Source organism: Gossypium arboreum, chromosome 9, assembly GCF_025698485.1.
Source record: "Gossypium arboreum isolate Shixiya-1 chromosome 9, ASM2569848v2, whole genome shotgun sequence".
In the NCBI taxonomy this organism is placed as follows: domain Eukaryota; kingdom Viridiplantae; phylum Streptophyta; class Magnoliopsida; order Malvales; family Malvaceae; genus Gossypium; species Gossypium arboreum.
In genome coordinates this window covers 60,581,318-60,605,976 of record NC_069078.1, presented here as the reverse complement: position 1 = coordinate 60,605,976, position 24,659 = coordinate 60,581,318, and the positions used below count along the sequence as shown (strand labels likewise).

General features: G+C 35.1%; 2 protein-coding genes and 2 long non-coding RNA genes across 6 annotated transcripts; 2 read left to right on the top strand and 2 right to left on the bottom strand.

The window, feature by feature from the left end:
• Positions 1-5,252, top strand: LOC108454606 (AMSH-like ubiquitin thioesterase 3). Its single transcript, XM_017753120.2, has 14 exons — positions 1-320; positions 838-902; positions 983-1,058; positions 1,159-1,362; positions 1,541-1,617; positions 1,985-2,090; positions 2,203-2,249; positions 2,438-2,768; positions 2,882-2,971; positions 3,082-3,144; positions 3,287-3,361; positions 3,996-4,058; positions 4,148-4,200; positions 4,875-5,252. The coding sequence occupies exons 1-14, from the start codon at positions 222-224 to the stop codon at positions 5,047-5,049; spliced, it is 1,524 nt and encodes a 507-aa protein (XP_017608609.1). The 5' UTR covers positions 1-221; the 3' UTR covers positions 5,050-5,252.
• Positions 5,253-5,439: 187 nt separating this feature from the next.
• On the bottom strand, positions 5,440-10,161 carry LOC108454659 (uncharacterized). 3 transcript variants are annotated; one of them, XM_053019107.1, is made up of 7 exons: positions 9,797-10,078; positions 9,595-9,680; positions 8,735-8,921; positions 8,571-8,629; positions 6,771-8,486; positions 6,519-6,654; positions 5,440-6,423 (listed from the first exon to the last, which is right to left on the bottom strand). In XM_053019107.1, the coding sequence occupies exons 3-7, from the start codon at positions 8,853-8,855 to the stop codon at positions 5,774-5,776; spliced, it is 2,682 nt and encodes an 893-aa protein (XP_052875067.1). In that variant the 5' UTR covers positions 8,856-8,921; positions 9,595-9,680; positions 9,797-10,078; the 3' UTR covers positions 5,440-5,773. The 3 variants fall into 3 exon arrangements, with proteins under 3 accessions (XP_052875067.1, XP_017608682.1, XP_052875068.1); XM_017753193.2 differs by lacking the exon at positions 9,595-9,680 and having other exon boundaries at positions 9,797-10,161; XM_053019108.1 differs by lacking the exon at positions 9,797-10,078 and having other exon boundaries at positions 9,595-9,699.
• Positions 10,162-22,634: 12,473 nt separating this feature from the next.
• LOC108455845 (uncharacterized) lies at positions 22,635-23,395 on the bottom strand. Its single transcript, XR_001866838.2, has 2 exons — positions 23,225-23,395; positions 22,635-22,979 (listed from the first exon to the last, which is right to left on the bottom strand). It is a non-coding gene; the product is annotated as an uncharacterized LOC108455845 (long non-coding RNA).
• On the top strand, positions 22,717-23,546 carry LOC108455844 (uncharacterized). The gene is made up of 2 exons (XR_008270671.1): positions 22,717-23,150; positions 23,388-23,546. It is a non-coding gene; the product is annotated as an uncharacterized LOC108455844 (long non-coding RNA).
• Positions 23,547-24,659: the final 1,113 nt, after the last annotated feature.

Here is a 24,659-nt window from a genome sequence, read left to right as displayed (position 1 = left end):
TAAAAAAAGCTAAACTGTTCTGCTATGACCACCCCGTGTCGACATAAATCAAAGAAAGCCTCTCCCATTTTTATTTTCAAAACGACAGAGTTTTCTGCGATCTCAATTTCTTAGCTAACACGTTCAAAGTTCAAAACACTTCATCTTCGATCAGAATCGGAACACTACGGCATTTAATCGGCGAACGAGAAAACAAAAGTTTAAGGAAATAGAGGAAGAAAATGAAGATCGACGTTAATGCGATGGCTCGTAGAGTCGAAGTCGATAATCGAATTCCTCTCCGTTATTATTACCGAATCGCCGATAATCTCCTCAAACAGGTTCCCATCGAAATTTTGTCCCTAATCCTACTTTTTTTCTTAATAGTTACGATTTTATTATCACTTAATGTTTAGTTTTAGCTTAATCTTGGTTTTAATCATACCTTTTTTTTTCCCTGAAAAGTAGTTTTAATTGCTACCGAATTTATAGTTTTAATGCTTTGATTAGTTTATTTATCATGACAAGTTAAGTTAAAATTTGAAAATGCTGGTAAGTTTAGTGCATATTAGCTTCAATTTGTGACATTGCCTTGCTAATACTTCGTTTTTTTTATGTTTACTTGAAATTTTAGGTATATGTACAGTTTTTTCTTTTAAAGTTTTAATTGATACTGAATTTATAGTTTAATGCTTTGATTAGCTCATTTGTCGTAATTAATTATCTTAATATTTGAAAATGCTGGTAATTTAAGTGCTTATTAGCTTCATTTTGTAACAGGGAATACTTAGTTCATTTATTTTAGCTTGAAATGTTTGGGAGATTACAAGTTTTTTAAACTAATTTTTAAATTTTCAGGCAAGCATTTACCGAGATGAAAAGAATATAGTAGATTTGTATATAATACTACTTAGATATTCAAGGTGAGTGAAGCGTAGCTCTGATTGAATAAAAAAATATGAGATTAATTTGTGTAAGCTTATTTGGGAATTTTTTTTATCAGTTTGGTATCAGAAACTATACCATTTCATCGGGATTACCATGTTTCACTTCAGAAAGAAAAGGCTATGTATAGAAAGGTGAGGCTTAATTGTTTATTGCTGTTCTTGTTGCTGTATGATGCGAGCCCGCTCAAATGGAATTTAATGATGTTTTGGTTGTAATGCTTCTTATTTGTAGAGGCTTTTAGCTGTACTTGATGAGCTTGAATCTTTGAAACCAAAGGTTCACTGGAGAATTGAAGAACTAAATAAAGCTCGTGCAGGGGCTAAATTGCTTGAACCTGATGGCTATAAAACCACTTCCTATGGCTCCGAGAAGACATCACCTTTGGAGTGGCCCCATGTAAATAAAGGATCTAGTATGAACTTGGATATTAAGCAGGTACTAATCTGTTTATAAGTGGAGGGTGGAATGTTGCAATTATTTATATCTTGTTTCCTTGTTTATGTGTTCATGGTTGTTCGATTTTGTTTTCTTTTTTTTTTTTTTTTTATGCTTTTGTGCTTTTTAATAGAATTTCTAATATTATATCTCTGTTTTCCATTTTATTTGGATGCAGCCTGCCAATATGGCTGTTCAATCTTCATGGAAGTATAACAATGATCGTAATCAAATTGACAAGCAGTTCCAGAAGTTGTAAGTTCTGTCTTCCCCCTTGTTAATGATGATTTGAATTATGAAACCTCAAAGTTGTACCTTTGCAACCCAAAAATCAGCAGTTGTATGGTTGGATCAATTAAAATTAAACTCTGTGCTTTAGCTGGTACCTATTGGAAAAGGGATTAATTGATGTCAAATTCATGGCCATGCAATAGATTCTATATTGTGTTACTTCTGCATTACAGCATCATCTTGATTTTTTGGCCTTTGCACTTTGCCATATTTGTTTGTGTCCATGAATCTAACTCGTCGCCGTGAAGATCCGAAGTCGTAGTAAAAAAAGAATTATTGAAGAACTTTTTCCTAAGGCTGACATGTTCTAATTATTCCTGGATCTGTTCAGGTCTCTCAATATACCACTTCCAAATAAAGAAACATTGTCTAGACACTCGTTTCTTGGTCCTAATGGTCTACGAGGCCAGTGGCTTGGACCTAGTGCTGAGATAAAGGTAAACCTCTGTCTGCTATCTCTCTTTCTTCTTTCCTTACCGATTGTATAATGTCTTTTTATGCTTAACTGCAAAACCTGCATCAAATAATTGGTTCTGCTATATAATGCAGGTTCAATATCCAAGCAATATGGACTTGGTTCCTGCAGAAAATTCAGGGTAGGACTTTCCAGAAATTCTAATCATATGTCTTTAAGCTGATAATCATTTCTATTTATCGATCATCATGTGATCTTTTCCTTTAGATATTCTGGAAAATTAAGATAGAATATATGTTGAGCTTTAGTTTTGTTCCTACAATGTGGCTGCTTTAACATTTGTCTATTTGCTGTTACAATTTATCATAGGCCAAATCAGGCTGGACAATACGGTCCTTTGGCTGTAAAAGATGGTGATCCAGGACAGGTTGGTTCTGCAATGGAGTCAGTGCTCTCCTTAGATTATGGTCGATGGTTACAGCCTGCTGAGGGTTCGTGTCACCCTTTGATTACCGAAGCAAAGGAGGACCCTTTCCAGTTTGTCAGTATCAAACAACCTTTGCCTCCTCCTGTTCTTGCTCAAGTGCAGCAAGACTTTACTCCAATACCTCCATCAAGAGTGGCTGATCCAAGACCTGGTCCAGCAAAGCCATCTGAGGATGGAATGTCAAACACTAATTCATATCAGCATTTACATGTTGTATGTCTGCTGTATCAAATTCTTGTTCTTCCCTATTACTTGCTGGAATTTAATAATCATCAGATTTTGGTCTTCTTGTTGATTTATATTTGAATTCTTGGCATATTTTGCAGCCAGTACGCATGATGGAGGATTTCTTACGACTAGCTCGGTCAAATACAGAAAAAAATTTGGAAACATGTGGTGTTCTAGCGGGATCATTGGTGAGAAATTATGTTCTTATAGTTCATAGCATTTTTGTTTGAGAGAGTTGCGAAATAGGGGCTTCAAAGTTTCTGCTGGAGGTTATTTATACTATTGATTTTGTGACTAGAAAAACAGGGTTTTCCATATCACCACACTTATAATCCCAAAGCAGGAGTCCACTTCAGATTCGGTATGACTTTTTGTTCTTTCTAGTATATTTTCTTACAATCCTGTGAACTAATAGTATTTTTACAGAAAAGTGTTAAACCATGATTGTATCCATATATTTTAGTACCGTTTGCAATAATTTTTTTATTTATTTTACTTTTCAGTGTTCAACATTAAATGAAGAAGAAATTTTTGAAGTTCAAGATAAATTGTCTCTGTTTCCACTGGGTTGGATTCATGTAAGTTAACAAGCCTTGAGTTTACTGTGGATATTTGTGTAGTCAAGTTTTCTTTTCCTCTATGCACTCTTTTTGAATGAATACATTTGACAATGGGTATGCAAAAAGCTCACTTATCAAGCATTCTATTTCATTTAATGCTATTATCATTTCTGGTTTACTCCACTGTTGCAATCTTGCAAACGTAAATATGTTATTTTAAAGTTAACCCATGATATTCTGGTTTACAAAGCTAATGTTGGTTGCTTGAGCTTGACTTAATTGTAATGGGTAACATACTATTCTAGATATATGAAAGCCAGGTTACTGTAGCATGTTATCAGTTTACTACCTGTATTTGATTTTCTTTCTGGGCTTTTTAACTGATGTAGTTCAGTATTTTCTACATGTAGTTTGGTGAGGTTTGTGCTTCTTTGGAGTCTGTATTTTGCTTTTCAATCTCCATTAATCCTCTGATTTGCATTATATGGTGTTCTGATATTCTGTGCATCACTTAATCTCCTTCATGAAGCTGGATTCATGCTGGAGAAATAAGAATGCATCTGAACATCTGAGTGCACTTTTGCAGACAAATGGTTTCGCGCATCTAAAAAGTTTAAATGCTTTGCAATTTTCTTTTTCTTTTAATTTTCAGACACACCCAACTCAGACTTGTTTCATGTCATCGGTTGATCTTCACACTCATTACTCATATCAGGTAAATCCAGTCTTACTGTGCAAATCATTCCTTTATGATTACATATTATACAATTCTTTGACAAAATTCTTTCTTATTATTATTTTTAGATTATGTTACCAGAAGCAATTGCAATTGTTATGGCCCCTACCGATACATCCAGGTAGATTCTCATTTTCTCCTAATGATAAAGTCATTGAATTCAATGAAATATGACAGTATTATACTTGCAAATGCAAATATGTCATTATTAGACAAGTGTTTTCTATTGCGATCATGTTTTGAGATGCCGATATATTTTGCTGCAGGGAAATAAGGAGAAACTTCTTTTTTCTTTCTGTTTTTAGTATGTAGGCAACCCTATACTATTGTTAAAAAGTGCAATTAAGTCTTGTACTATAGGACCAAGTAATTTAATTATTGTTTGTCGGATTTCAACAGTCCACATCAGCATTTAGACAGTTTTTCATTAACATTATTGTCGATTCTACTTGTTTGCCCTAGTATCTAACGTAATAGAATTGAATTTCTCAGTTCTATAGTACAGAGATTATTTTGACTATAGTACATGGATTGTCGAGATTCTATTAACAATTCTTTTCGCTGAATTGCTCGTTACTCAGAAGCATATTCTATCTTTAATATTTCATTTCTACTAGCCGATGAAAGTAGTAAAGGCTGGGATATATTTGTGTTTCTAAGCAAACAATTTTTTCTCTGCTAAGCTAATGATATTGAGAATGATTAGATTAGGTTTAATCTTATGAACAATTCCTGTTATATACGAGGTTTTTGCATACTTTTACTTGCTAACGAAGCTTTTGCAACTGTTTACAGCCCACATGGTATCTTTCATCTGTCCGATCCAGGCGGTGTGTCCATCATTCGTAATTGTCAACAACGAGGATTTCATCCGCATGAGGAGCCTTTAGATGGAACACCAATCTATGAGCATTGCTCTCATGTATTTATGAACCCAAAGATAAAGTTCGACGTTGTTGATCTCCGGTGAGGTAAAATTGTATTGAATCAAACTGAAGAGAATCACAGTGCAAATACAGCGTATACTCACTCAGAATTTTCATGAATTATATTGTAAGAATTATAAACCTACCTTGCTTTACAATGTATATTAGTACTTTCTTTAAAAGAACTGGTCATTTTGGGACTGCGTCGTTTAAGATGGCATGGAAATGAGATTAAATTAGAACCAAATATGGGACATGTTTTCACTGCATTTAGTTTTACGCATTTTTCTTTATAAATTATGCACTTACAATTTCAAATCCATCATAGTTTTATTTCACTAAAAATATGAAAAGATAAATGATAATAGTATTTTTGTAATAATATACTTATATTTATTTTAATAATTTTATTGATTGATTTAATGATGAGTTGATTTATAACACCAATTCAGTTTTGTCATATTAACTTGGTTACACACAAATAATAGTATAGATATATCCTACTTTCAAATCTTTGAAAAAGATATATCGAACATGATCGCACAAACTCATCATTGGTGTATCCATTGAAGAATTCAGCAGCCAAATCCTTTCAAATATTTGATCCTCATCGTTCCCACAATACATTTGCACCATCAATGTTTAAAGCCAAGCCTAGACCTAGCAAATATCGAACACGATGCATAAGGCTTATCATTCATGCATCCCGACCGCTTGCCGCACGAGATCATCGACTGTACATCTCGAGTGACAAAGCTGAAAGGGTGATTACAATATTAACATTTCAGCAACCATTTCATCAACCAAATCATTCATGATTTGTCCTTCAATGTCTACTCCAAGTTCAAAGCCATCAACTTCAAAGTCCAGCCATTTTCCATATCGACTGCTCATGTCGTCGTCGACGAGCTCATCGACCATACAGTCCCCCATGGCTCTCCACCTTGAGATCTCCTTGTAAACTTCTTCAGCTAACCGTTCGTTTCTTCTCATTATCGCTATCCCTTTGGACCATATTCGACATCCCCCACTTGCATACTGCCTGCATCTCGAGTCTAGACATTCACTGACTGAATCAAATAATACCTTACGTTCAAGCCTAGACTCCTCTTCAACTCCTCTTCGGCTTTCCAACTGATCGAAAAGATGAGGGTTTATAATTTTACGAGCTCGACCAACGGCAAAGTCCTTGAACATTAATTCCACATTACTAAATATAAGCTTCACATATTCTAGTTCCCAGTTGCTCGATAGCATAGGATCTGACATAACAACGATATTATGATTACTTCTAGCTGAATATGATATTGAAGAAGCTGAATCCGATAACTCCGTGTCAGCTTCAAGTGTGCGTAACTTCTTTAAAGGACTCAGCCGAAGAACTTCCAGAGTTTGAACCGATGAACACCGCTTGCTTCCTGAAAGTTGCATCATAGATACAGATTAGTATAGCTAAGGAAAACTGAAAGCATGGATTTAATAACAAACTTATAGGACAAGTCGGTAGCTTTACCGTCTATACTGTAACTGTCCATGCTATCCGAAGAGTTGCAGCTTTCAGTTGAAAAAGAAGTTTCGAGGATAGAAACTGGACTAGGTTGCCGAGCATCGAGATGACTACTACTGCATTCATCCATTTCATCAAATCCCTGAATGTTCTATATGAGCATTAATTATCATTTTTTGGAATAGTTTTGCTCCATACGAGCAGTGTTACAAGACAAAGAATGAAAACTCGAGTTAGCGATTGAAAAATGTCCTTTACCTGAAACTTGTGTTTCGGAGTGTGCCCTGGATGTTGCGAAAATGATGTTGAAATCGAAGTTGATACAGAGTTGAGAGATTTCTTGCAGGAAGATTCGACTGCATTGCTTAATTCGCGAAGCTTTTGTTCCAAAAGCACACTTAAAGCATCTCCTCCTATCACATTATATCCTAATGAAGACAACTTCATACTCTCAGTATCAAGCAACAATCGCTTGCCCCGATTATCCATGCGACTGCTGTTATTTTCCTCTGCAATCTGCATAGATGTCTCCATTGATCGAGTAAGTGGGGCAGTGAATGTGAACGAGACAACATCCATGCCTTTCTTCTTACTATCTTCGACCCAGTTGAGGCTTCTTTCAGTAACATCATGGTCTTCCTTCCGGGTTTTTTCCACCAACATACTATCAACATTCTGAGTTTTCTGAAAACTGGAATCTCTATCCATCGATCTTTTCTTCCTTAGGTTCTTTGTACTAGAATATGGACCTCGCTCACTATCCGTTGCACCTATATTGAACTTCCTCGATCCAGTTTTGGAATTCCCAACAGTTTTACCTGACATTTTGTGTCGCCCTGAAGCAGAATCCGTAGGCAGCACTTTTCGACTATGCAAGTTGGAACCTATTGGCTTTGAAGGTAATTTTCCTTTATCAGTTATACAGTTTTGCTTCTGATTGTTTGGCCTGAGTGCACCTGGCACATTGTGCAACGAAGATCTCTTATGCAAACTCTTCCGAGAACTTAGTTGGCTCTTTAAGTGTTGGTTTGACTTAACCTCACTCTCATCTTTTGTTCCTAACAAACTCCGGCGGTTGCTTGAATTCAGTCCTTCTCGTTTCTGCACATTGAACTTTGCTTGTATTGCAAGCGAAATAGATTTCCCCTCACTCTTTAGAACCGAAGAAATTTCCTCTGTATCAGAAGTCCGCAACGTTGGTGTGTCTATTGATCCGTTCCAGCTCTTGTTCATCGATTGTCCTTTAAGAAACTTGACAGCATTCGACTCGACTGGCTTCCGAGTTATTTCAGTGAGTCGGGTTGTTTTATGTGCAGTTTCAGATTTCTCTTTTAAGTCTCTAACTTTCACAGGCACTGAAGAAGAACAAACCGGAGGCTTTCTTTGTGCAGCCTCCATTTTCTCTTTGAAATCACGAACTTTCACGGGAACTGAGGACGATCCGACCTGCGGCATTTTGGCTCTAGTGATGACTTGGGGACCAGGCTCGATAATTCTCGCAGCTGCTTCCATTATATGAGCAGCATCCATAGTAGGAAAAAAACCCGGACTCTTGATCGGAGACAAAAGTTTATGGTGTGTAATTGGAATTGTTTTAGCAGCCTTTGGAGGCAAACTTTCGGTTCGGAATTTCTCTATAGGTTTGCTGACTGTCTTCTGAAGTTTCAGTTCTGCAACGATCCTTGGAGGGCCGCCCTCCATCTTATTGAACCGATCATCTGGATAAACTATTTGCTCATTATGATGATAATTAAGGTTTCTCCTTCGAAAATGAGCATCTCGAAGAGATTGAGTGTCGAAAAATGGGGTGGAGTATGGCTCGGAAGATGTAGGTAACGAATCTAGTCCCATAAGCCGAGCAACTACATTTGGGGCCTTAGCTCCATACATATCATCATCCGTAACTGAAGATGCACAACTATAATCACTACTTCCTTTGAAGCTTGCCCCAGCTCCAATTTCATCCTCGTCCATCTGAAATAATCACAAACAACAATTGTAAGAGCAGTTTCAGATTACGATCAACCCTGAATTCATATCCTGTTGCTATGTTCTCACCAAATGGATTCGTGTCATCGGTATGTTCCCATCACTTCTCTTTCCCTGTTTGGAACGCTCTAAAAATTTGAAGACATAAAACCGATCAGCAACGACAAAAGGACATAACTATTATGATGCAAGAACATAATTTTTCCTTGCATTCGCCGGGAAGGTGGTTATACCTGGAAAATCCGACTTGCTTGAGAATAGCTTCTTCCGAGATTTCGCAGTCCAGTCGAATAGCTGAAAGAATCCACCTACATAACCTCCTCCATTCGTTGAACCTTCTTTTTCGACCCCCATTGTATGAAACCAAACAGATCAACTTATACTGAGAAATACAAACTCGATTCAACCGATCAAATCCGTCTGTTGATATTGTTAAACACAACGAACCATTCAGTTACAAATTATAGAATTTCTTACACAATCAAACACTATATCATAGACTCCTACAAGATGAACAAAACCTAGAGAAATATATTAAATTAGACGAACAAAAGGCTCGATGCTCATCGTTAAGTCGAGTTCAAGATGTCCGAAAATGCATCAAGTTAAACATGGTGAAATGCAGTATCTCAATCATCATTTCACATCATACTAGCAATACACATTGCAAAACTTCAAATAACTAAAAACCATTGAACAAACTCGAAACCGAGGAACATTAAACAAGTAAATAAACCATCTCTAAATCCTTGATTTCATAGTTACCATTCTTATATATCTATATAACAATGCGCTCAATCTTTAACATTTGAACTAAATTATTCTCACAAATTCCAGGTACAATGTCGGAACTATGCTACATTGATATCTTGAAATTCCCCTCTAAATCTTCACATATGCTTTACTATAATAGCATTGCTGTTTAAAATTTAAATAGCTAAGATCCCACAATATTGCATTTATCTATAGTACTAATGGGGGATTAAAGAACTTAGACACTAACTGCATTGACTCATTTTAATATAATAAACACCTTAGATCCCAGTTTTAACCCAATCAGTAAATCAAATGATAGATTGCTTCTACAACGTACCAAGCAATTCAATTTCATTGAAGCTGCAAGACGAACACTGTACTCAAAATTTTAAGTCATATATCGCTTTTCTCTGATTTTCCCAGCTACCAAACAGATCCATGTGAACAACTCAAAATAGGAAAAAGAAAACATAAAATCAAAAAATACACCCCCAAAACAAAAAGCCAAATCTTTACACGAAGGAAAAAAAATAACTTACATTGAAACCAATGAAGAAGAACAACTTGAATGTAGCTAAAAAATTTTCTGGGTTGAGCTTGAATATAAAGAAAAGACTAAAACTTTGATATGCGATTATTAAGCTTAAATTTTGGGGGAAGTTTTTGAGACAAACAAAAGTGAAAGGCTCCTCCTTTGAATGTGAGAAAGGGACAGAGAGATACAACAGAGAGTTTTTTGTAGTTTCAAATAGACAATAAGCATGGGATTTTGATTTTTGAAAAAAATAAGGAATAATAAAATCGTTTTTTTAATTTAATAATAAAAAGAGGTAAATTTAAAAAAAGCTTGTAACGTCTCTTTGGAGATTCAAAATTCCAAACGGGAGACTTTTGAGTGGTCCTTGGGTTTTTCATAACGTTACAGCCCTGTTTTTATTATTTTGTGTACAACCTGATGTGCTGGTGTACACGCGTCAAGAGAAAACCTATTTTTCAAAGTTATTGGGCAACATGGTATCAAACATCAAATTAGAGTTCACAATATTAGATAGAATATTTAAATTTATTTGATATATATGATAAGAATAAATAATAAAATATAAATATATATGATTATTTTTTAGAATTCATACAATACTATTAATTTATTAAAATTTATATAAAAATATTTTAAACACAATTGTAAAATAATAAAATATAAGAATTCAGCATGAAGAATCAAATGGGTCTCTTGTTTAAACTATTAAGATGAAATAAATTTATTTTTTTTATAAAAGAAGTGGTTGTTTATGGGGTAAAAGGAACCATAAGAAAGTCATTTTCCTCCAAAGCAATGCTGATAAGTTAGTTGTTAAAAGGGAATATTATCTTTATTTTTATAAATTAAACTTAACTAATGTATATTTAATATTTTATCTGAATTCATGGAATCAAATTTAAAATTTCCTTAGCTCCATTAAGTTTATTGCAGTAAGTAACACATTATTTAAATTTCAAGCTATTTGGTTTAAAATTTATGTACAAAAATAATTAAGGTTATTTAAAATATGAATGCACTCAATTTACACATTTATAGATTTTTCTTTATCAACTTATTTAATAATTTAACTTTTGGATTTGTTTGAATGTGTTTGCATTGTTTTGACACTTTTTCAATTTTTTTTTATTGTAAATCTACAAAATCTTAATTTTGATGGTGATGCACTTATTTTTCCTTAAACTTTTTATCTCTATTGATTTGGTCAAGAAATGCTTTTTTTTGTTTTATTGTAAAATCTTTACTTAAATATGCTTTTCATGAATTTTATTAAAAATAAGTGATATCTTTATTGATTTTTATTTTTATTTTTCTTGTAATAATTTGAATTATTTTTTTAGTAAATAAAATAGAGATCAATTACAAAGATAAAATAGTTGCACTACAAATTGAGTCCCCATCAATCCAAACTTACTCAATAATTTCTATAGGAATATCCTTGAACTTGATAGAACCATGTGGGATCTTCTACATTGCACCATCCAATATGTGAGCTGTAGCATTAGTTTCTTTTGCGACCTTCTGTGAAATCACCTGCCACTTCATACTGCAACGTTCCTTTATTCTAATCACTAAATCCCTATTCGACATACCATGAGAATTGTCCGAGATTGTTGAAAGGGCTTGGGCACAATCCATTTCAACAATGATAGTATCCCATTTAACATTCTAAGCCAACACAAGGGCATCATAAATCACCCAAAGCTCTGTCTGCTCGACATTACGTCCTCTAATATTCCTACCCACACCTCTAAGCCATCTTCCCGTAACATCTCTCGCCACAATAGTAGCAGAAGCAAATCCTGGACTCGAAGATCTTGCCCCATCCCTGTTCAATTTAACAAACCCCGACGGAGGAGATACCCAATGACTGCAACGGCTAAGATTTCCAGAAGAACCAACAGATGGAGCAAGACAATGCTTAATAGAATTCGCCCAACTCCAAAGAGATAAGAATATGTTTTAAATCAACATCCACCTCTTTGAAAATCCACATATTTCTCTATTTCCATAAATTCAAACAAATTATACCAAACAGAGACTGCCACTCTACCTCAGTATAGACTAAATCAAACTCATTCCTTATATTTAAAAAAATTCAGTTAAATAGTAGGATGGAAAAAAACTGTATAGAACATCTACTAGGGATAAACTGTTTCCACAATTTACGAGCCTTACAACAATCTTGCAAAACATGAATGATAGATTCTTCAGAATTACCACAAAGTAAGCAAGAATGATTACCAACCATACCTTTTCTGAATCTTTAATACCAAATTTCTTTTTTAAATTTTCTAAAATTTATTTCAATTAATATCTTTTTAAATTTGCATATCATTAAATATTGTTTGATTTACATATGCTCTTTCTTTTGATTTTTCTCTATATGTACCTCATTTCCTATCAAGTGGTATCATTTTCTCATAGTTGCTTTATTTCAATTGGTTTCATGCTTTTTTTTCCTTTTGATATGTTTAGTTTGGAGAGTCATGTCTTATGTTTACTTTTTTAGATGTTTTTATCAAATCTAAATCATGCAATGTATGTTGTATGAGATATATGGCATATTATAAGATTGAAATGAATTTTTATTTTTTTATACAATGCGTAAAACTATCTATAAATTCTTTCAACTTTTAAATAGAAGAATAAATACACTTTAAAGCGCTCGAATCTATGATCTCTGTAACTAACATAATTGGCTTTTATGAATTAATTAAAAATGACCAAATAAGGGCGCTTTTATCGACTAATTTACCTAAAAAGGTCCATTTCCAACTATATTTATAGAAATGGGCTGATTTCAACATTATTTACCAGAAAGGGCTGATTTTGGCAAAACGCGTCCACGTAGGAGCGTTTTAAAGGAAAATTTCCAACAAATCACACCCCTGGGTGAGCGTTTTTGCCATGTCAGCACAAAACGCGCTAACATGGATGCGCTTTGCTGACATGGCAAAAAGCTCCCCCAAGGATACGTTTTGCTCCGTGTTTTTGTCCTCTAACGACTTTTTTTTTACCGTTAGGGGGTCTAACGGTAAAAAAAGAGAGTATAAAACCCAATCCTATTATTTCACACAATATTTCTTAAAATTTTAGCAAAAAAGCTCTCAAATTTCTCCCTAAAGCTCTCAAATTTCTCATTAAATTTCTCAAAACTCTCTTTAATTAATTATTTACTTTAATTTTTTTCTAAATTAGTATTATTTTTTTTATAATTTCAAAAATATTTGATCGTCTTAGCAATGGCTAGGGAATTAATTCATCTCGATCATAAACATATCTCCGTTGAACAAATAAAAATGGCAAGGGTTAATTTTAATTTTTGAATATTATTTTAAAAAAATTATTTATGTAATTTTAATTAATTTGTATTTTATAATTTTTTATAACAGTCTGTAGATCGGGTGTTACAATGTTATATTCGTAATATGCCTAGCCCTCCATCATCGTTGATAGAAAATTACTTGAGGGAAGCGGGTATTTGGCACACGGCCACTATAGGCCTAGGGTACAAGTTGGACCCGAAACTCATCAGCGCGTTAATAGAGAGGCGAAGACCCGAGACGCACACATTCTATCTTTCATGTGGAGAGTGTATTATCACTTTAAAGGGTATCCAGTTACAATTAGGATAGGACCGCACTCACCGGGTCCATTCAATCTGCTAATTGGGGAGCCATATGCTACGATCTTTTGGTTGCGATTTCGGATAATATTTTCGAAGGTCGGATCGAGATGGGCTGGTTACAAGACATATTCTCGGAGTTGGAGAATGATTCGACAGAACTAGAAAGAATACAATATGCTCGGGCATACATCCTTGAGATGATTGGAGGTTATTTGATGCCAAACTTGTCATAAAACCTCGTACATCTGAGGTGGCTGCTGAAACTCGTTGATTTTAGAGCAGCTGGCAAATCAAGTTGAGGGTCTACCGTATTAGCAATATTGTATCGGGAGATGTGCGGGGCGACGCCACCAAATAAAGCCAAAATCGGATGTTTCCTATCACTACTACAATCATGGGCTCGGTTTCATTTTTCATTTTTACGTCCTCGAGTGAACCACCCATATACAATCCAACTCATAACAAGGTAAAATATTTATTTGATTTTACAATTATTACATAGATTAAAAAAAAATTGTATGCTAAAAATTTATTTAATTAGGTGGAACCATCCGGCGAGTTATGTTGAAATACCTTCCAGTATTGAATATATATGGCTTCTATTAGACCAATGGTCAGAAGCGAAAGTAAGTATTAACATATATACATAAAATAGTCATTTCATATTTAGTATTTAGTATTTAGTATTATGTATATAACTAATATTTTTATTACGTTCATATAGTTTCAATGGACACCACACGAGGATCCGGCAATTTCAAAATTCGAATATTTGGCATGTTAAGGTCCCATTGGTCAACTATGCTACTGTCGAGATGCACCAGACTGATAGAGTGTTGTGACAATTTAGATCCTGACAACCGATTCCCGAGGCACCTAAGATGCTCGATAATAAGCACAAAATTGACTTACAGCAAACGAATACTAATTGGTCGGTATTCTTCTCAGAATATATCAAAATTTAAGATAATCGGTATGATCATATACCTGCTCGTGAATCGATCATCGTTCCAGAGTTAGCGTACATACCGGTTTACATACCATGGTTTAGGATTCATGGCAAGCCATATTTGCTTCAGAAGAGTAAAAGCGTCAGAAAATCTGTGTCGAAAGAGAACGACAGGCCCCTTTAAATCCAATAAGAGTGGATGACAGCACGGGCCCATCAATAATGCCCATACAATCACCGGGCCCAATGCCTCAACCGACGACACCCATAGCACAGTCCCTTCAGATTATGTCAGGTGCATATCCTAGCCATTGTATGTATCATAACCCTTATATGTTTCCTTTTTCTAGTCCTATGCCAGGTTAGAATGCATGGCCCAATGCACCCCCTTTCCTGATGACTCCAACTCAACTGATGATATGTAATGCCCCGAATTTTGGGCCTAGAAGAAATGGGCTTCGTGTATCAAAGGAATTGGAATTTAGTTGTGTAAGTGAATGACACAAATAAATACCTACTTCAGTGGTTAAGTATCCTGGGAAGTGCCTGAGAAGTCTTGGGTTCAAGCTTTGGCTCTTGAAAAATTTTGGTTTTTAAGGGATGAACCATGGCTCTGACATGTAGGCTTTATAAATAATTGTGGATGATTTATGACACAGAAAGAACCTGTGGTGGTGTGGCAAGGTAGCATGTTGTATAACTGTAAGGTCCGAGGTTTAAGTCTTGGGATGCGCAATGGAGTATTTATTTTGCTGTTTGAGCTGTGTAGGAGGTGGAGTTAGACTGAGACTCTGAGGTTGAATTGGTCATGAGAGGTTGGAGTGATTTATGGAGTGTATCATAGAGAGATATTAGGAGAAAATCAAGGAGTGATTTATGGAGAGATTTAATGAGGAAAATATGAGATTTTATGTAGGTTATTGTTATCTTATGTTCAAAGAATTCGATTCCCATTCTTTTCCTAAAAAAATTATAGACGATAGTTTTATTCTACTTCTCAAGTCTGCCATTTTGTTCTTTATCGATTTTTGCTAGATAGTTCTTTGCGATTTTTTTCGGTTCCCTTTTTATCTTGTTCTTTCCTATGGCAACATTTGTACCCTCCTCCTCCCTTGCCGATTTTTCATTATCTTCTTTTGTTTCTGCCAACTGCCTTTTGAACTTTCTTTTTCTTTCTTCTCACAACTTTGGATTTTCCTTATAAGTCATTCCTTCCTTAATCCTTGGTTTTCGTTACCTCAACTTGCCACATTTGTTTTAGGTTCTTGCGTTATTGGTAAGTGTCACAACTGTGAAGTATTCTTTTCGTTTATGGATTTTTGGTGAATTGATCGACTGTTCTATTTGCGAAGGTTAAAGGTTGGAACGACTCGGTTAGCGTTGGAATAGTACGACTCTACTGTTACGAGGTTGGTAGGTAAAATGGCTATATTTTGGTGGTGTTAAAGGGAAGTTTTTCTTTTTCCCTTGGATATGAAATATGAATTGATGTTGGTATTGGGTCTTTACAGAATTGTCTGTGACGAATTGTGGAGTAGTGAACTATCTTGTTTGGATCTATAGGTCTCGGAGTACTCGATAGTGTTTTACAGCAAATCACATCAGATATGTAGTAGTACCGTATTTGATAATTGGTCAAAAGTCGAAAGAGTATGTGAATCCACACACATTGATTTGACCATAGGTTGGCAAATGCCGAAATGTCAAAATATCGAGAAGCCGAAAAATAGAAAAGAGGGGCTTAGAGTGTACGATCACACTCCACGAAACGTGGGTGTAAGGTAAAAAAAGCCGCGATTAACGAATTCATGGGCTTAGGCCATAATGGGCCCGATGAGCTCATAGGCCCGTTTGTGTAAATCTGACTGTTAGGTGGAAATAGTGTGGCTTGTCATGTCGCGTACACGGTATAGGCCATTATGGGCTTTAATGGGCTGAAGTGGGCCTTGTGAGCCCAATGGGCTTGTGGGCTTCGCACGGATAAAATCCTCGATTAGTATAAAATCCTCGATTAGTGACAAACTTTGGATTGGGTTGTTTAGTATGCATAGCTGTGGCTAATCCTAGGCTAATTGGGCCACACGAGCGTATGGGTCCATTTGGGCCGAATAATGGACCTTGGGCCCATTTTCATGATAGGACCGTTAGGGTTGTAAAGTAGCTCGGGGTGACTGTAAACCTTTGGATGGGTTGATAAGCATGTTTAGGCCAAACTGTTTAGATTATTGAAATACCCCCGGTTTGTAAAATTATCGAAATACCTCCGATTTGTGAAATTATCGAAATACCTTCAATTTGTAAAATTACTAAAATACCGCTGTAGGGTAAAAAGATTGTTTTGCCCTTATAGGTAAATGATCGACTTAGACTATGAATTTGACTGATTTGATTGTGATTGTATGGCTGTGTTTTAACTAACTTGACTGTGGTTGTAAAATCGATATGTTTTTAATATATGTTTAAATGACTATTACTGAGCATGGCCATTTTGCATACACGTGTGATAATTGAGCATGACATACATAACATATTGCATGGGGTTGGGACATTGATATGGAGGAAGTTCTGATAAGATCGCACGGGTCGCATGAGACGACTGTGGATCCAGTATTGATCTGTTAAGGTTGCATGGGTCACACGAGACAACTCTGGACCGATGAACGGCTTAATGCTACTTAATCTGATTATGAGTCTGTTTCAACCTAAATACGGCTTTGTGCTATGTTGATTATGGCTTTGTGCAAATCGTATTTACCAGTGGCTATGTGCCTATCATATTTATCGATGACTCTGTGTCGATCATATTTACCTAGTGCTGTGTACAGATTATATTACCATCGTTGATGGCTATGTGTCGAACTTATTACAGTTACCGATGGCTTTGTGCCAATTATAATACCGCTACTGAAAGCTTAAAGCCGTATATGTACTAGCAGCTTTGTTGCGATTTCGATTAGTGTTGCAACTGATGCTAACATTGTAAGTGTAGGGATGGCGTGGGTGAGTTATTCCCTACAGGTAGTGCAGGGTTGGACGGAGGAAAGTGCAGGGTTGGATGGGATAGCATGCATCCATGCATTCATACATTCTATTTTGTTACTGAGATGGGCTAGGCTCAAATGATTCTGTTATGGGCTATGACCCAAATGATAATGTAATGGGCTTTAGCCCACTTATGCTCTGAACTGGACTGAACTGTTACTGTTAAAGGGCTCTGGCCCAGATTGTTTCTATTTTTGTATACTGACTGTTACTCTAGTAAGGGGATTACATACTGAGTTTTCGTAAACTCACCCCATTTTTAATTGTACAGGTAGTCCCCAGCGTTAAGCGGATAGGTGTTGTGAGGGACTCAGAGATGGCCATTCGACTGCTCCTACTGCTATGTTAAATTGCTTACTAGTATTTTGGATTTTGGATTTCTAGTTTGTAATAAGACCATTTGTGGGATTTACTTTTAATTAGGCTTTTGATTACTCACTTTAAAATGCTAGTCTAGGAAAAGACGAGTTTTCAAACCAATTACAGTTTCCGAAAACATATGTTTTAAAATTCTTTAATTTAAATTAGCTTCCGGAACTGTAAGAGATTTTCAACGAAATTAATAGAGTTTTTTAAAAGTGATTAACTTTCCAATGAACCATGTTTTGAAATTAAACGAACACAAACTGAGACTTTACACAAGTTTTAAATAGTAAGAAGGGTTTTTCAATGAAATCACGGTTTCAAAAAACACTTCAATGTGGCATTGCCAGATTTGGCCATAACGTCTGGGCCGGGTTTGGGGTGTTACATGATATATAGAACATCGTCGCCAGAGGGATCGCATAATGCACCGTCGGGGAGCTCATCTAATTACCAATCCTCATCGCCTTATGGGATTGAAACACCTCCACCGTGGGTGATGCAAACACCTTTACATTCTTTATTCTATCAAGGTGGGTCATCCTCCTAACACCTACAACCGGAGCAACCACAACCCCCAACATCTCAAACATCTCATGAAAACGGTTATTATTGATCTCGTACGCTGCCAATATAAGTTAATAGCGAAAATTACATACCACAATTCTATTCAGAATAAATTGAATATTATAAACAAAACTATATTAATAGAGATTAAATACTCATGTTGGTCACTTGCCGTCGTTCAGTCATAGACTGATATTGTCCGTAGTAGTTGGACACAACGTGTCTTAGACAATATCGATGGTATGTACGATCCCATAGGCTTCCCTATCGTTCAATTGCGATTAATATTCTAATGCCCCGACCCAATATAACGCAGATATTAGGTTGGGGGCATACATGCTTCCTTAACCTAGAAAGAAAGAAATCTCAGTTATCACTTGACTCCCTAGGTGTTATTGCAAACGCAATTTGAAGGATTCTCCCATAGCCATCTTGTGCCATAACTAGCAATAGCCGATAGGTATATCTACCATATATAAAGGTACCATCAATTTGTACCAATGGCTTGTAGTATACAAATGCGTCCCGACATTGCTTAAAGCTCCAGAATAAACGCTTGAACACTTGGTATCCACAGAGCAATCGGTTGTTGCAGTACGCATGGACCATTTCAAAGTCTTTTATGCAACTTGGCACGTACCTTTCTAGCACCTAACACCACTGCCACACCTCATTATATGAAGCGTCCCACCCACTATGAATCTTTTCCAATGCCTTCTGCTTAGCTATTCAAGCCTTGCGGTAAGAGGGCGTGTACCTCAATTGGCTACGAATATTGGCTATTATGCATGACACAAAAGTCCTGGGATCCGCCTTCAACATCAGTAGTATTAAGCTAGCTATCATACCTGAATCCATATTGGGATGATATGGTGAAACACCTGTCAACGAACTACGTTAAATAATGCAACATTAAGTAATAACATTATTATTCAAAAACCCTAAACACCCATTGATACTGTACCAGCAACATAGGTATGTGGACCTTTATACTTTTTTATCTCCCACAAGCATGTCTTTTTCCTAAAAGAAGCCATGATTTTCCATGAATATATACCGTCTTGCATTATACACTTGGCCTCGAACTTCTCAGATTTGGATTTAATTACGTTGTAGTTAACCCCGTGATTGATGCTATGTTATTTCAAAGTACCAAGAAAACTATCATTACTGGAAAACTCTTTACCAACTTCTAATTCACCCGAATCTAATGAAAAACCTGTACAGTCACGCGTTCTGTGTGGTAAATCTAGAAACTCCATTTGCCGATATATCGACATTATGCATTTGGGCTGGAGGCGAGTACGCCCTGAATTGCGGATCTTCTTCTTCTTCATCTGAACCTCATTTAACGTCTTTAAGTTTGGATGGAACAAGCGATTGTTCAGAAAATAATGCAACTTTTGCACCATCGGGGTCGGGCTCTCGAGGTGGATCCACATCGGACTCATCATCCAACCCACCATCATTTGCAACTTACGAGGTCCCCTCGCTAGTGGACGTCGTAGGGAGTACATCATCCTTTCTTGTGGACGTTTCGTAACGTCCCCAATCAAATGTGGATTTCCAGCCATTAGAAGTTGATGTCATTCCCCAATATGTATTTCTAGCATCGAACATCGACCCACCGATGTGTATATCACATCCACTAATCGAGTGTCATACAGGATTTGTGTTTTTCATACTGCAACCAAACACGAACGCTTCCGTGTTTTGCCTCCCACTAACAGAGTGTCGGGTAGGGGTCGTGTATTCCTCTCGAATAGCAGTAGATGTTGAACTCACAAATGTTTTATTTGGTGATGAAAATCGTACATATAACTTAAGATAGAGTGATCCACTAGCGAGATGAGTTTACACCATCGCCTCAAAGCTACGGCCACCTTTGATATCAAATGAGTCATATGTCACGGGATCAATTGAAGCACAAAATCGATACTTAATAGAAGAAACCTTCATTGGTGTCGTTCCGAAGATTTTGCGCCTAATTCTTTTATGAAATTCTATAAAATCTATATTCTGGTTAAAAACCATTGGCGTTGTGTTCACCGATTAAAAAACAACGTCGTTCTCGATGTCACGGACCTCGCCATAATAGTAAATAACATCACTAATAAGTTCACTCATCTTCAATTTCTATTTTGCTTAGCCTCTCTAATTTTTCTTGCTGTAACTTATGCAACCTGAGAAGAAATTTGCCTCATTTATAGCCTAAGGCCAAACATGAACTACTGTAGAAAAAGAGCGTCCACGTGGGAGCTTTTTTCAGTAATTTTACTGACAGTGGATTCTCTTTGAAGAGTTTTTTACACTATTTATTCAGAAACGTTTTCTCAAATTTTTTTAGGAACTACTGTAGAAAAATAGTGTCCACGTGGGAGTATTTTTCAGTACTTTTGCTGACAGTGCATCCTGCTTAAAGCATTTTTTACACTCTTTGTTCAAAAACGTCTTCTCAAAATTATTTTTTAGGAACTACTGTAGAAAACCCTAAGCCCTAAATTATTAAACTCTAAACCTAGATTATTTTAGTAAAACCCTAACCCTAAAAACCCTACATTAAAAAACCCTAAAGACTAAACATGCAAAAAGCCCTAACCTAGAAAAAACACGGAGCAAATCGCGCCCTTAGGGGAGCTTTTTGCCACGTCAGCAAAACGCGTCTACGTCAGTGCATTTTGTGCTGACATGGCAAAAACGCTTCCCCAGGGGCGCGATTCAGGGGCGCGATTTGCTGGAAATTTCCTCTTAAAACGCACTTACATGGACGCGTTTTGCCAAAATCGGCCCTTTCCGGTAAATAATCGGTCCATTTCCGTAAATATACTTGGAAATGGACCTTTTTAGGCAAATTAGTTTTTTTTATCATTCGCACATAATTGTGCTAAAATATCAATATTTATAAATTTGTGTGGTGATGGAAATTATCTTGGCCTATAAAAACCTTTATTGATCCATCGACAAATAATAGCCACACAAAATGCCATTTGATGATCCAAAGGCAGATACTGATAGTGGCCTAGAGGGACTTTGCACTCTCCAAATTTTTTTTTAAAATTTTGAGAAAATTTTAATTATATCTTCAATATTTAAAAAATTAATTTCTTTGAAATTTTAAGAAATTTTAATTAAGCCTCTCAAAATTTTAAAAATCCTCATTAATCTCAGAAAATTTAATTAGATCTTAATTAGTTTTAAAAAAAAAATCTATTGAACTTCTAAAAATTTTGAAAATTTTACTAACCCTTCCAAAATTTAATCTCACAATCGGTCGTTGTAATTTTAAATTCATAAAAGCCAAGGAAAGGGGTTGTGTACCCTATTTTCCTTGATAGGGTCGACACCCTTAGAGAGCAAGAGAAGAAAGCCATATTCCTTCCTTTTTTTTTATTTTTATTTTTTATTTTTCCTCTTCAATCTATTCAGTACTTCACCATAGTTCATCCTCTTCTCTTGAAACTCACCCTAAAAACACTCCATTTGAAGCATTCTCTTGACCATTTCCATCATCCACTATCTAGAGTTTGTATTTCTATGCGGGAAATTTTGTTGGAGTGAACAAGGCTTAGAAGAGGTAAGAGCATACGCCACATTTTTCTTATTCATGCATGCTTTTAAGGTTATAAAAACTTGTTAAGTAGTTAAGCCATATTAGTGGCTATTTATCACCGTTAATAAATAGGTATGTTATATACGTGCTAAAGAAGTAGTTGAGAGGGAGATTATTATAAGCAAGGAGATAGACAAGTTTGTAAATTGAAGTGGAAGAGTAGATATTTCCACTTATTTTGATATTTTGTTGGCAAGTGGAATTGATAAATCTTAAATTTAGCATGTTTAATTATATAGATACATTTAAATGGGTTAATGCGTGATATTTAAGTTATGATAGGCCTTGAGTAAGTGAATGATAATATATATATGTTGTGTTTTATTCTAGTAATTTTGACCGGAAGTGATATCCATTATGCTTCACTCATAATTTTGATATTGAAAACAATGTACTAAATTCCAAGTTTACTTTAAAAAAATCAGTAGGGGTTATTATTGTAAATAATGTGACACAGTAAAAAGAATATTCTTAAGGCTACTACACCTTATTAGACTGCATATCCTTAATTTTCTTTTTCTTGTTATCTCTTCTTTTTAGAGTAGAATGCAAGCAAAAATGAATAGCATTATTGAATTGCATCGTCTTATGTTGAAATGACAGATAAGGAGTATGTTTTGTTTTCTTTTCATTTTTTTTTTATAGAAAAAAAACCTTGTTAAAACATTGGGATGATATTTTGATCAAGGTGGTTGAGTTAGGAAAATATATATTGGATATGGTTCCTAACTGTAGTGTAATAGGCCCAATTTGTCCAAGCCCAAAATCAACAAAACCAAATAAATAAAACTCAAAATAAAACAAATTTGTAAAATTACAGACCCAAATAATAACAAAATACAAGCCCAATTTACAAAAAACCCTAGGCAGCCCATTGGCCCAAAACTAAACTAAATTTCAATAAAATCAAAACCCTAATCAGCCCCACGCGTTTCAACCCGAGGCCTGACATCTTTTCTGCTGACGTTTCACCAAAGAGGCAAAGAGGCCACCTGCTCCCTTCCGTTAACCGAGCGCTGGACCTGCAAAAATGACGAAAGAAAAGAACAGAAACAGTGGAAAGACAAAGATAGAAAAATAAAAAATAATATGTACAAATGGCTATAAAAAGCAAGAACCCTCGATGTAATTTTTTGGACAGCATCAATTACAAAAAAAAGAACAATCAAAAAAGAGAAAAAAATTAAACAAAGGTAACTCCTTTTTTATTTTTTTGGTTTCGGTTTAAAATAGATAATAATAAATAAAAATAAAAATAAAACGTTACCTGTTGCTTCATCTTCTACCGTCCTCGGAGACTTTCTTCGATCTTTGAACACCTAAGAACCCGCTAGGGTTCTGACAAGGGTTCATCAATGGTAACAAGGCCTTTTTTTTTTCTTTAGTATTTTCTTTTCCTTTTTTGATTTTGGAGGATTTTTGGCCCTTAGATCAGGATTTAAAAAGAATGGAAAAGCTAAAACGGAGTCTTTCGGGTGTTCTTCGACCACCGGAGATTGTGGAGTCCGTCGCCGACGACCGGGGCCGTCGTGGAATTCACTGGACCCCTAGGCCGGAGTTTGAAGAGGAGAGAGGATTTAAGAGGGTTGGTTTTTAATTTTTTCTTCAAGAAGAGTAGAAATGAAATATTTTTTAAAAAAAAATTGGCTTTTATAATAGGGTGAAACGACGCCGTTTCATTTTGGCCATTTAAGTGCCAAAACAGTGTCGTTTAAGGGAGGACGACCCAAGACCCGACCTGCTTAGCCAAGGTCCATATGTTTTTTAGCGGAAGGGCTAATTGCACTTTCAGCCCTTCTACTTTTAATTAGTTAGTAATTAAGTTTCTTTTTATTTTTAATTTGCGCCTTATAATTTATTTCGGTTTTCAATTTAGTCCCGCGTAAAGTGCAACGTTTTGGAGGGCGGGGATATTTTCCCTTTGGTCCCTCCATTTCATTCGCGCATTGCAATATGGTCCCCTATTTTACTTTATTTCGACTTTTGCACCATTACATTCCATTCGATTTTCAATTTAGTCCCTTCTTTGTTTATTCATTTATTTTATTATAATTTAGACTTTGAATTTTATTTTAATCCCAATCTAATCCTTTATTTGCTCAACTTCAAGCACTTATTTTATATGTATGATTGTTCTGTTTTATTTTATTTATTTATTTTATTTATCTTCTTTTAATATTTAAATTGTTATTATTTTCATTTTATTTGCATTCTGTATTCTTTATTCCTTTATTTATTTTCCTTCCGTTATTATTGTTACTATTATCATATTATTTATTCTTCTATTTTTATATTATATATCCCTCATATATATATATATATATATATATATATATAAGGATTTTAATGTTTACATTCTCTTCATTTAAATATTTCTTGTTCTTATTATTTTCTAGCTACTAATATTTATTTATTTGTCCATCTATCTATTATTTGTTTCTTTTATATATTCTTTCGTATTTCCTTTTATTATTTCCTTTTTATTTTACTTATTATTATTATTATTATCATATTATTAAATCAATAGTTTTGCATTATTATTACTATTATTATTATATTTCTTTTACATTTACTTACCTACTTTTTTTCTTATATACATTTATTTTATTTTATCATTTATTTATTTATATCCTTTTATATAATTTTAAAACTTTAAATTTATTATTATTATATTATTATTAATATTATTATTTTTAATTTGT

Bases quoted from the DNA above. Each gene is read 5' to 3' on its own strand.
- LOC108454606 (XM_017753120.2), top strand. From the start codon at position 222: ATGAAGATCGACGTTAATGCGATGGCTCGTAGAGTCGAAGTCGATAAT. The intron at 2,769-2,881 runs GTATGTCTGCTG...CATATTTTGCAG, and splicing joins CATATCAGCATTTACATGTT to CCAGTACGCATGATGGAGGA. The intron at 4,059-4,147 runs GTAAATCCAGTC...TATTATTTTTAG, and splicing joins ACACTCATTACTCATATCAG to ATTATGTTACCAGAAGCAAT.
- LOC108454659 (XM_017753193.2), bottom strand. From the start codon at position 8,855: ATGGGGGTCGAAAAAGAAGGTTCAACGAATGGAGGAGGTTATGTAGGT. The intron at 8,630-8,734 runs GTATAACCACCT...TCAAATTTTTAG, and splicing joins AAGCAAGTCGGATTTTCCAG to AGCGTTCCAAACAGGGAAAG. The intron at 6,655-6,770 runs GTAAAGGACATT...TAGAACATTCAG, and splicing joins CTCCGAAACACAAGTTTCAG to GGATTTGATGAAATGGATGA.